Consider the following 12,674-nt stretch of genomic DNA (forward strand, 5'->3'; position numbering starts at 1 on the left):
TGCCATATTCCGAGTCAGGTGTCTGGTCACAATTCTGGTTTTGCAGTTTTGCTAATTTGTTGTAGATTCAAAACATTTAGTTGCTGCTCTGCTAACGGAGAAGATGTCTGGAGTATGCAGGCGTTTGCACTGCGCTCTTAAGCACAAACCAAAACTGATAATTTCTCAGTTATTGCTAAGGGCTACAAAATAACATAGGTGACTGAGTCACAAATATAAAGAACACAGTATTTAATTATCATTATTTGTACTGAAGGTAAGATCTGGCATTCTTCACAGTGTTTAAAGGGTTACAGAGAGCTGTCCACATCTGCTGTGTCAATCAACTTTCAAAGCCCTTAAACTGAAGGTGGACACAGCACTTTGCTGCTATAAAGGTGCTGTGAATAATTTAGCAATTTCTGGACCAGACCCTATCGTCATTTTAATTAGGGTCTAGTTCATTGCGGTATAAAATGTTCTTCATGATTCTTCTTTCATTTCCTTCACTGCAGAATTGAAGACTCCCGCTGAGCATATTTTTAGAGCTAAACAAGTATAATTGGAACAATTCTCTAATGGTCGGTGTCCCATTGTGAACTGGCACTTTTCATCCTGAGATCTGAGATTATTTTTTTTGGAACGTTTTTTTTTTCCCTTCACATCTATTGTCAGTGCTCTGGTCTGTACTTTTTCTAGCATATTGGGGCTTTAAGAGTGAAAGCAGACATTTTGCAGCAGAGCAAGACGTTCATTGGCAGAGCAGTGCTAAGGGCTTCAGACTGTTCTAGTGCAGTCATCAGCTTGCTGTTGTGGATATTAAACAATACCGAACTCGTCACAGACCTACCTCACTCTAAGCCCTGGGGAAATAAGACCGTGTTTCTAATCTTGACCCTGCCTTTGTTTTCTGTTCAGGTTGTTCAACTTCGTTATATTATAGCCCAACTGTGTGAATACAAACTCTGCCTATACTCTCCCCACCCCACCCCATCTTTCTGACAGACCACAGACCACAGTTCATCTCAGCTCCAGTTCCTATTCTCGGCTAACAAAGGACATTTGACCATTAGCTCCTTAGCGCCATCTAATCTCACAAAGATGAGTTTGGGACTACTGCTCCTGTTCCTCGGTGGGTCCTCTCTCATATACGCTGTGAGATATCTCAAACATGGCGTACATGCAAGCCGGCCGAAGAATATTGCAAAAGGCAGGTTACAGCTCTATACATGTACAGCACTGCCGGGTCAGAGACCTAGACCTAAATCCCGCTCGGTCTACATCATTCCCAGATAAGGCCACCTTTCCCATATTTTCCACACCGGTCCGTGCATCGCTTGCTCAGGACAGCCTCCTCCTCCTCCTCCTGACATCCGAAACCTGCCTCTTTGCCAAGTGCTTCATTAGTTTTCTATCAGAGCTTCCGCGATGCAGGGTTTCAAAGCTGCTCGTATATCAGTCAGTTTATTACACCGGCATTATGCGCTGAATGTCTCCCCACCCCCCACACCCCCCTTCTCATCAGCACTCCAAGTGAAACCGATACAGGGAGATAGCACAGAAATATGAAGACATTTCCCAACTGTCGCAAATACCTACTGTGTGCATTAGCAGGGTTATCGAAGGCCGCTCATCGGATAAGATCGCACGGCACGTAGGGGGTTTTTAAATGCCAAATATTGTTTGCGGAGCATGATGACCTCATCGCAGCGACGGCAAAATAATCAGATTGAGAAATCAATCGCAGGCTGAAATAATTCCACGGATTCTTTTTTTTCCCACTCCACCTTTAAAAAAGGCAGTATTAGAGAGCCAATCCAACTGCAGATGTCCGTGTACAGATGGTATTTCACTCTCCAAATTGAACTGCCAGGCAGAAATAGATTCTGTGTCTGATAACAGACCGTGTTTTGCCGGCAGGGGGGCTCGGAGAGGGGGGAGATGGTGGCATTAGTGAAGAGGGTAGTGGCTGGGGAGGGTGGGGAGGATGCTGTCTGTCCAGTGATGGCATTCTAACAGAACACACTGACACCACCCCACAGCCTCCTAACTGCACGGAGAGAGCTGGCCACCACCTTCCATTCTCAGTGGAGGCTGGGTTATTTACAGCTTCTGTTTTCACATCAAACGAAGAGCAAGCTATTAAATGAAATAAGACCAGGGGAAGAGGGGGCTTTTTTCCCCCAAAATAAACCATACAATGCAATAAAAAAAAACTCACAAGAATATCCACTCTCAGAATGACTGCGTCAGAAACATTCTGACTGAGAATGACCGCTTCATAAACATTGACTGAGAATGACTGCGTCAGAAACATTCTGACTGAGAATGACTGCTTCATAAACATTCTGACTGAGAATGACTGCTTCAGAAACATTCTCACTCAGAATGACAGCTTCAGAAACATTCTCACTCAGAATGACAGCTTCAGAAACATTCTCACTCAGAATGACAGCTTCAGAAACATTCTCACACAGAATGACTGCTTCAGAAACATTCTGACTGAGAATGACTGCTTCAGAAACATTCTGACTGAGAATGACTGCTTCATAAACATTCTGACTGAGAATGACTGCTTCAGAAACATCCTCACTCAGAATGAATGCATTGTAAATTAAGTAATGAAATGCATTGTTTGTGAAATACCTCACGCCACGTATTCTCAACAGCTAAAAATGCACCTAAGAATTAATATTCACACTTTCAAATAGTTAAAAACATCTCAGAGACTAAAAAAAGAAAGTTTCTTTCTATAGTTAGCCTGCTTAGCAGGAATTACAATGCAGCACAATTCAACAATAGAAATCTATTAAGTCTAGGTATCTGTGATGTCCTTTCACTCACTAGCTATTTTCAGCCTTGAGTTTTAAATTAAGCACTTCATTATATAAATCAAATGCAACAATAACCTGCAGACAATAGAGCCCTCAAGGTCTGTAATCCGAGAACGCCATTGTGTCTGTTAGTTCTCCTGGTCTACAAAACTGTTGAAACCAAAGACTGGAGCTTTTCAAAAATATTGGAAAGAAAAAAATGAACAGCAGGATTTTTTTATTTGATCTGGAGAGTTATTGACAGCTGTGACAAAGCACCATTACACAGTTCCGACATCACGCTGGAACCTGTAAAGAACCCAAAAGCGTTTTTCCCTTCCCCGTTCTGTGGGGAATCAGTGACGGTATTAACCAATCACCAGAGGATGTGAGACGTGAGATGTGGCAGTCTGACCCAGCAGTGGAGGAGAAACAGGCAGTGGAGGTCAGGCAGGTGGGTGCCCCCACGGACAGACCAGGGGAGGACAGGGGCTTACCGGACTGGCCGGGGGGAGGAACACCGGTCGCGGCCCTCGGGAGACGCATGAACACGGTGAGGACGGAGGCTCTGCTCCCTGAACACGGCTCCGTGGCGATGGGTTTGGGGACGCCCTGCAGAGAAATGGGGGGGGTTGGTCAATCAGTGTGCTGGAACAGCAGAACGGCGTGGCAATGGTGGAGTAAACAGTGCAGGTACACGCACCGTACCTTCACGCTAACTCGCACTCTCAACACACACACATGTACGCACTCAAACGGATAAACGCACACACATACGCACACAAACACCGATACATGCACTGTCCCTCCACACTACCGTAAACTCTCTCAGCACACACATGTACGCAAGCAAACGGATACACGCACACACATACGCACACAAACTCCGATACATGCACTGTCCCTCCACACTACCGCAAACTCTCTCAGCACACACATGTACGCAAGCAAACGGATACACGCACACATACGCACACAAACTCCGATACATGCACTGTCCCTCCACACTACCACAAACTCTCTCAGCACACACATGTACGCAGGCAAACGGATGCACGCCCGCACACAGATACACGGACGCACACGCAAACACCCCATTGCTTCGCACAAAACCCAGGAAGTCAAAAGGAATGGAAACTGATGGAAAGCTTTTAAATTCACATAAATTGCCTGCAATGTCATCTTACACTCGGGGGCAGAGTGGAATTGACTGAGAGGACATGCATCAACGGCCAACGAGGACACGGGGCTGTAAGCAAACCAGGTCACATGACAGGAGGACGAGGCGTCCACGAAAAAACAACAAGAAAGTTTTCTTTCTCGTCCGGTATTCCAGTCAGCCAGCCAGCCAGCCAGCCAGAGCGGGCCAAGGATGACTGCGGTCGTATTTGTGTTCCGATATTACAGTCACAGCACTCAAAAACACTATTCTCAATTCACCGCACACCGCTTTTATCTTGTCTTTAAGTGACACAACAGACATTTCATTTCAAATGTTACCGCGAAAACAGAAACGCATCCATGAGTAACGACTCCCCTTTCGCAAGGTCAAACAGTCCCGCATACCGAAAACAATTTGACCCGCAAAACGTCTCGCAGTTAAAGCACTCAACGCGAGACAAGCGCGCCAGAAAAAAAAAGGAAAGAAAAGTAAAGGAAATGGAAGAATGTATTTCTGAACAAAAACACACATTTATCCTAAATCCTTGAGGCTGCGCGAGGAAACGCGGTGAGATTGTGATGATGAGCGGTCTGACTGACTCTGGATTGGAGGAATGAGTAGAGTGCATCCTCATTACGCTCCTAAGTGCAGCGCATGAGCATTAAGCCAGTTCAGAGGTGCCGGGTCAGAGAAACGCACACTATACCACTAAGCACAGGATTAAGAAAACCTGGCATGCCTAGCATTCGCTACATCTCCTGTAGCGTAGGCAAGGCTGTTTTCATTTCACCAGCACATTTCATTTCTTTCAGAGCTTTTAAAACTTCCAAATGGTTTGCAGTGGCCTTCACAAACACCATGGCTGAAGGGAAGCTGGCCAGACCAAATCATGAACTGGAATTAAGTAATACTTAACACACACACACACACACACACACACACACACACACACACACACACACACACACACACACACACACACACACACACACACACACACACACACACACACACACACACACACACACACACACACACACACACACACACACACACACACACACACACACACACACCCTAATCTAATTGACATTCAAACTGAGGAATGTCATATTCTGTATTTAACTCACTGCCCTCGAATGCAACTCTGACAAACATGAACACAGTTGAGAGGTGGACAAGCACAAGATGAGACGTTTATGGCAGCGCACTGGATGGGACAGGCGGAGCTCAGAAAGCCTGGACTCATTAACCCATTAACATGTCTGTTTGGAGTCCTGAGTCTGGGTGACAGGGCGGTCTTAGAGCAGGCCTCTGCTGGAATGCCCTGCAGTGACGTGTGTGTGTGTGTGTGTGTGCGTGTGTATGTGTGTGTTAAAAAAAGAAAGAGTGGCCATTCTGCTTCACTCCTTCCCATTCTCCTCCTCCTCCTCCTCCACCTCCTCATCCATGGAGCTGTGCATGTCTGTCTAGGCTGTGGGAAAGGCCTATCAGCATCATACCCTACCCCACACACCTCCTGCATACAGACATCCACCTCACTGACCGAGCCTGACTAAAAACAGGGCGAACCAGCAATAAACATCGGCTATACCCTCCTAAAACACAGCCGTTCTTAACAAACAACCCCAAAAAGGCTGGCTCTGTACCCTAAGAAAAACAAAAACAAACAGCAGACATAAAAATGCTTTTATCATACTCTTATCCTTGTCGAAGAAAGGTTCTGAGGAAACAATCTGCTCTCTCAATCATGTCGACCGCTACAAGTCCTGCAAACACAGTAATAATAATAAACATAGACGCTACATAAGAGCACCATTCTGAAGGAAAGAATAGAGGAAAGCACTCGTTTGGAAGTAGAGGAGGAGGTGAGAGAGATGGGCAGCCGCAGCGTATGGGAAGTGTTTCAGGTGAGAGTGTGTGGTTAAAGCTCACAGCGCAGAGAGTCAGTGTGGCTTTAGTCATACACGCATGGAGAGGACTGTTTGCGGGCTGGTTGGCAGGGAGCGTCAGTTCCCACCGCACACTGAGGCCCGTGCCATCCGGACCGGCCTGATACGATCCATCACCACTCTCTCTGCCCCTCCAAAACTGGGCCCTGGCTCCGAGACAGGAGGGCTGGCCAGAACAATTATATCTGTGCAGCTATGAGTGAGGATAATAATTATAATAATAATGATAATTATAGTGCAGCGTTGTTGCTGTTCTTACTATTATTACTTTGGTATAAATACGGTATCTATGAATTCAACACCGCTCAGAACTTACAGGAGATGGTTAGTGAGTTTGCAGTGCAGGCATTATAAGGGTTTACCGATGTAGTGAAACGGTTCACCCCAGGTGGCCAACACAACTGTTCCACCGGCACCGCCACAATATTTCTTCTCCAGTGTTCTGCTAAATTGGCTCTTAAAACATTTCTTAGGGTTTTAAATTCAGCACACGGCGGCGGGACCGTTTCGCACAAGCGGAAACGTGAACGCCGCTTTCTTTCACACAGGCGGACAGGGCCTGGCTCACCGCAAGACCGAGGAGACAAAACATCAGGCTGGAACTAATTACACGGAGCGCTCAGCCTTCCCAATTAAAGCGCATCTCTTCTGCCACCGCTAACGACCAGGTTATCTGATCACAATTAGCCGGATCTGAGAGCGAAATAACATTATAATCCATTAAAACGGCGGTTGCTTTAATGGCGGCCGAGAGGTCCTGTCGGACGACCTCGACGACAGCACGTGGAAACACCGCTACGTGAGGCACAACCTCGAGTACACAGTCAATGTCACAAAAAAACGAGGAAAAACCAAACAGCCGAATGTACAGAAGAGCGCTTTTCCTTTGAGCTGAGGCATTTTCCCCTCGGTGAAGCAGGCGGGCTGGCGGGGTATTGACCGTCTTTGGACCCGGTACTCAGATACGCCTGAGGGAGCCTCAGAGCACGGGGAGGGGGGGGCAGGTGACCGCAGGGGTCGTGCAGCTGGCCCTTGTTTACACTGGCCCTGTCGGGCGGATCAGACGGAGACGGACGCCGCTCACTGGTCAGCGTCTCGGCGCACTAGCACCGGCCCGACTCCTCACACCACGCTTCTCTAAGAGGAAAAATATTGGCTACGTTCCGTCTCTCTCTCTCCCTCCCTCTCCCCTCCTTTTATCTCTCTCCTGCCTTTCAAAGCTAATAACCCAGCAGCGCTGTGTCTGGCGGGTGATGAGTTACGCCGCTATCGCTGAGAATACGAGACGCGCTCATTTCCTGCGGCGGCAGGAAGTCATCACAGACGCCGCGCGTAGGCCCACCAGCACAAGCGAGAAAAGAAACGGTTCTAAATGTTAAATTACGATGCTGATAAAACACAACGAGGCTTCGACACGAGAAGGGAGGGACCCGTAAAGAGAACTTTTGTATTTATTTTTTTTATGAACCTCACACATCAAAATAACCCGGCAATTAAAGCATAACCCTGCCAAACAACCTCAACAGAGTTCTCCACTGACAGAGACGGTAGCGATCAAGGTTTCCGACTCCTTCCGCAAAACAGGACTGCAGTTATCCACAGCAAGCCGCGCTAGACTTCTGTGCCGCGTATTAGCTTGTGTTTATGGGACTATTAGCTGATATAATGGAATTATGCTTCTGCCGTGCAGGCATTAACAAGCCTGGATGGGCCCCTTCAAACATTTCAATTCAAATAAATCCTGAGAAGCCACTGCCTGAAACGCGGATTATCCCGGGAATTATTCACGCGACGATGTGCGCTTATCTAGCCATCGCAAACAGACGACGGGAGCGGGGAATTAGCATATCGCTAACGCTCGCGCGTGAGTCACAGCGCTCTCAGGTCGTGTTAACGTCGAGTAAAGTCAGCACCGTGATTGAGCTGTGAATGGCCCAGAGAGGGAGAGTGAGGTGGGGCGGGGGACCGTGAGGTCATGAGGTCCCTGGGTGGGGGACCGCGTGGTCGTGAGGTCCCTGGGCAGGGGACCGCGTGGTCGTGAGGTCCCTGGGCGGGGGACCGCGTGGTCGTGAGGTCCCTGGGCTGGGGACCGCGTGGTCGTGAGGTCCCTGGGTGGGGGACCGCGTGGTCGTGAGGTCCCTGGGCGGGGGACCGCGTGGTCGTGAGGTCCCTGGGCGGGGGAACGTGTGGTCGTGAGGTCCCTGGGCGGGGGACCGTGTGGTCGTGAGGTCACTGGGCGGGGTACCGCGTAGTCGTGAGGTCCCTGGGCGGGGGACTGTGTGGAGCCATGACAGAGAGCTGTGACCGCGATGGTGGAACGTGGAGCTCCCTCAGGGCCTGGAGAGGCCGCAGGTTCCTGTTCATATCAGAGGACGGGCCTTTCAGCACCATTAAACCCTCCTGACCTGGCCTCAGAGCCTGCACCCACTCACGAACACACACACTCATTCACCAGAGAAATTTCCTCCAGGAAATGAGTGGTTAATGGACCTGACCCTCCCCAATTTCCTGCCCGGATTAATTTATCCACCCAGCACTCAATTACCCGGAGCCAGATACCCCAAAACACAGTCTTGCACCATCTCTCTCTCTCCCTCTCTTTTTCTCACTCACACACGCAGGCACGCACGCAAAAACAGTCCGGCTTGCATGCCCACAAAACCTGCATGTGCATTTCATGAACCCCACACTCACTCACACTCACATGATATAACAGTTCAGTACATCATTTTAATTTTGAAATATTTTCTTATCAAAATAAATTGTTTTGGTAGTCATGTTATTTGGTGTGTGTGTTATTAGAAACCTAATAACTTTAGCTCATGGAAAGATACACCTTGTAGCCCCTCAAAGTTTTCCATTTTATCTGGACTCGCCTTACTTTTAAAAGCTTACAGTCTGTATCCGCCCATGGATCCATTAGAAAAGTGACACACAGCTAGAAGCCATGTTATGAATGCTCGGGTTGAGCCTAAGAATGTTCTGGAGCCATGCTGATATCCCCGTTCCACTCAAACTGCAGAGGAACTGGAATAGAATCTATGGCTTGTTGACTTCCTGTAAAACATATAGGCGAACGTTTAGCTGTAACCTGTCATCGTTTTGATACCAGTAATTCTGACAGACAGGTTATTAGTTCCAGTCACAATAAAATATTAATAACACAACATTAATATTTTATGATTCAATAAACTAAAAATACACGTATTTACGGCAAGCCCTCCGGCGGAACAGCGTTCGGGACCACTGCGCAACTGTCCAAACCCTTTGCCAGCTAATTTTAATATTCATTAATAGGTCATTTATTAAAATGACACCTTCACGACTCTTGAGGAAGAGGGGTGATGGACGACCGGAGAGGATTAGCATCGGGATAAAGCTGCCATCGCGGCCCTGAGGAGGGCGACTTTGTCCAAATTAATTAGGAGAAGTACAACAGCAGCATAAATCACCAGCTTGGTGCAGGTGTGTGTGTGTGTGTGTGTGTGTGTCTAAGGGGGGGTTTGGAGTGGAGACATGTCTGACATGTCTGGCCTCCTCTTCAGCGTCAGCTTGATTACTTTCTGCTATTTGACATAATTGATTTAATAACGAGCACCGCAGCTCAATACTTGGCTAGAAACAGTTGGGGGAGGGGCTACCTGTTGACGGGCGGAAGATGCAGCAGAGCATGGCTTCCCAGCAGTCTACACGCGGTCACCTGACTATTGGTCATCAGACACACAGCAGCTCTATAAATACTCTAGGGTACACAGACCAGGCAGACAAAGAATCCCTACCTTCTTATGTTTACTGAAACATAACACGGTCTGAGAACAACACAGGGTTGGAAAAAACTACAACTGCACAAAAGCACCACAGCCTCAGTCACCATACTGGTAAAACACCGTGATACCAAGGTTTAGTGGTGCGAAGCGTTAGATTCCTCCACATTCACTAAGGAAAAACCTTTTCTTCTGCGCTAATGCAGCTGCGCCTAAAATGCAAACTTTATAATAGCCGTAGCCAGACGGAGGGTCAGAGGTCAAGCCCCGCCTCTCAATAAAAGTTTGTCTTTTTTGGAGCGGAGACCCGTCTTTGACACGTTGGAAAACAACTTTGGCGGTTCAGCTCCCATCAGTGACGGAGAGGAGGCTCTTAGCGGCGCTTCCTATGACAGATGCCGGCCTCTCTCCGACGCTAACGGGATGCAGCATTATTTGAGCCATAGCTGTCCCTTTGAGAAGGAAAGTGGCTGTCGCTGAAGCTCTTAAACGTGCTTCAAAGTGACGGCTAAATCATCTCTGGGGCGGTTGAAGAGGGGGGCCATTTGCTTTATTTGCAGCCTTTTAGACATTCCTGTGTCACTGTCATACCTGCCGGTGTACTCCTGAATACAGAATAGCACACATTCGCCTACATGATGACACTAACGCAAATGCAATAATGCTCACACCACACCTAAATGCAGCACTTGAGAACATTGATTTATGCGATGGCGACACTTGAGAGTGTACCGTAACGCAAAGGCAACACTTCAAAACGTGGCACTTGAAATACGCCATTTCAGATCACACTGTTGTCCACTGGCTGCAAAACACAATCAGACTAACCCACACACACACAGAGACACATAGAGACACACACACTCGCACGCACACGCACACGCACACGCACACGCACACGCACACGCACACGCACACGCACACGCACACACACACACACACACACACACACAGACATGCTCACACGCTCACACACACACAGACATGCTCACACGCTCACACACACACGTAGAGCTGCAGACCACATATAAGCATTTTGTGAGGGTGCGTTTCTGGAAGAGGGAGATGAAGGTTGTATTGATCCTCACAAATATAACTAATGAGCCAAACAAAGATGATGAATGAGAGAGGGAACAAATGTTAAAGCAATTTTAGATAAAAGCAGTCTGCATCTGACATTGCAATGTATAAGTACAAGATAAATGCACTGTGTGTGTGAGAGAGAGGGAGAGAGAGATAGAGAGAGGGAGAGAGAGAGGAACGTAAGCCACTTTAAATATCAGGCTCTGTGTCTGAGGACAGTTCCAGTGCACTGTTGAGCCGTAATGGCCGCTCATCCAGCTAGATGCCCTTTGTGTCTCAGACCTGTCAATCAATAGTGTATTCTAAACCTCTATTTCTCCGTCAAAGCATCCCAATCCCCCATGAACACACGGCCAGATCCATCACAGCAAATCCATGTTTAAAAGCAAGGGCAGTCAAAATATCATTGTTCTGTCTTTCCACATTTTACCTGAAATAAGAAACTTTCCAAACTGGGCTAAACCTTGGTATACATTCTCCCCTCTGCATCTGTCTGTCCTCACCTTCATGCCTTTCCATTCACCTGATGAAACACACCAGGACAAAACAAAATGGCCTGTTCTGGTGTTAGATTGAGAAATGCTGTATTCATATAGCACAAATAGCCACTTTCAAAACACAGCTGAAATGACTCCTATTTGCACAGTCCCATACAATTCACATCACACTGGGTCTCCATAAAAAAAAAGAAAATAATTTTTAAAAAAAACCCTTTTTAATAACAAACCATTTTCTTCCTGAACCAGTAGCTGAAATTAATGCCCCTTAATCCATTTTTAAGCGAGCTCGGATGGAAAAGCTAACGCGCGGCTGTTTTAGAAGCCGTCTGACTTGCCTGCGTTAATGTTACGCGGGTAAACAGCGCGGTCGTAAATCACGGCGGGGCGCAGAAAGAGGGGGGTTTTAAATATGAAGTGACAGTTAAGGAGAGGGGAGGCGTGGAGGCGAGACCTTTGACACGGCTTTCAGCCGCCTTTTCAAGTGCCCATTAGAAGCAAACAATTATACATCAAGCAGCAGACAAGCAAAGGCCTGGGAATTAACAGCCCATAAATCTCGGGGCCGGCTGAAAGGCCTGGGTGGTGGTGTGAGGGGACATCACCCTGCTCACAGCGAACAGCCAGAGCAGGGATCTGGGCTCTGGGAGGAATAACTGCAGCACTCCCACAGTCTGGGACCAGGGTCTGCAGTGGATTCAGAGTGGATGTGTGCACACTGTGTGCATTCACACAGATACTGTATATACACACACGCACGCAGACACACGCAGCCACACACACACAGACATACACAAACACACAGACACAGAGACTCAGGCACACACAAGACACGGACGTATACGCGAAGATGTGCATACGCGCGCACACACAGACACAAAAATATGCACGTGTGCACAGGCACACACAAGCACACACACGCATACACGAAGATGTGCATGCGCGCGCACACGCACACACACACACACACACACACACAGACACAGACACACACACAGACACACACACAGACACACACACAGACACACACACACACACACACACACACACACACACACACACACACACACAGACCATATGCATGCGCAAACATGCACGCACACACAAATCATGTTTAAAACCCCCTGGCCCCAGAAGCACAGCCCCTGTGCTGTAAACAAGTGTCAATCCAAGCACAATTCACACAGATTCACACACATCTCCCCCGCTCTCCAGTGAGAGAGCACACAGAATAAAGGCGTTTTAATTGTGATTCCTGCTGTGTGTTTCAGCTCCTTTTATCTGACCCATTTACTGAGTTCAGCAAAGCTGAAAGAAAATAGTTTAATAAGTGGCTCTAAATATCGTGTCAGCACATTAAAATAAATTACATTCTCTCTGTTGTTGCGCTGGGCTTCAGGGGGGAGGCCAGGACGACAGTGGTG

The 12,674-nt window shown here is 47.7% G+C and overlaps 1 protein-coding gene across 1 annotated transcript in view; it reads right to left on the minus strand.

Annotated features, from left to right (window-relative positions):
- LOC133118394 (attractin-like protein 1) overlaps positions 1-12,674 on the minus strand; it is a 199,240-nt gene that overhangs the window by 15,647 nt on the left and 170,919 nt on the right. Inside the window, exon 29 of the mRNA XM_061228372.1 lies at positions 3,290-3,404. Within this exon, the coding sequence (XP_061084356.1) occupies positions 3,290-3,404 (115 nt within the window). The remainder of the gene's footprint in view (positions 1-3,289; positions 3,405-12,674) is intronic.

The sequence above is a fragment of the Conger conger genome, chromosome 18, assembly GCF_963514075.1.
Source record: "Conger conger chromosome 18, fConCon1.1, whole genome shotgun sequence".
In the NCBI taxonomy this organism is placed as follows: domain Eukaryota; kingdom Metazoa; phylum Chordata; class Actinopteri; order Anguilliformes; family Congridae; genus Conger; species Conger conger.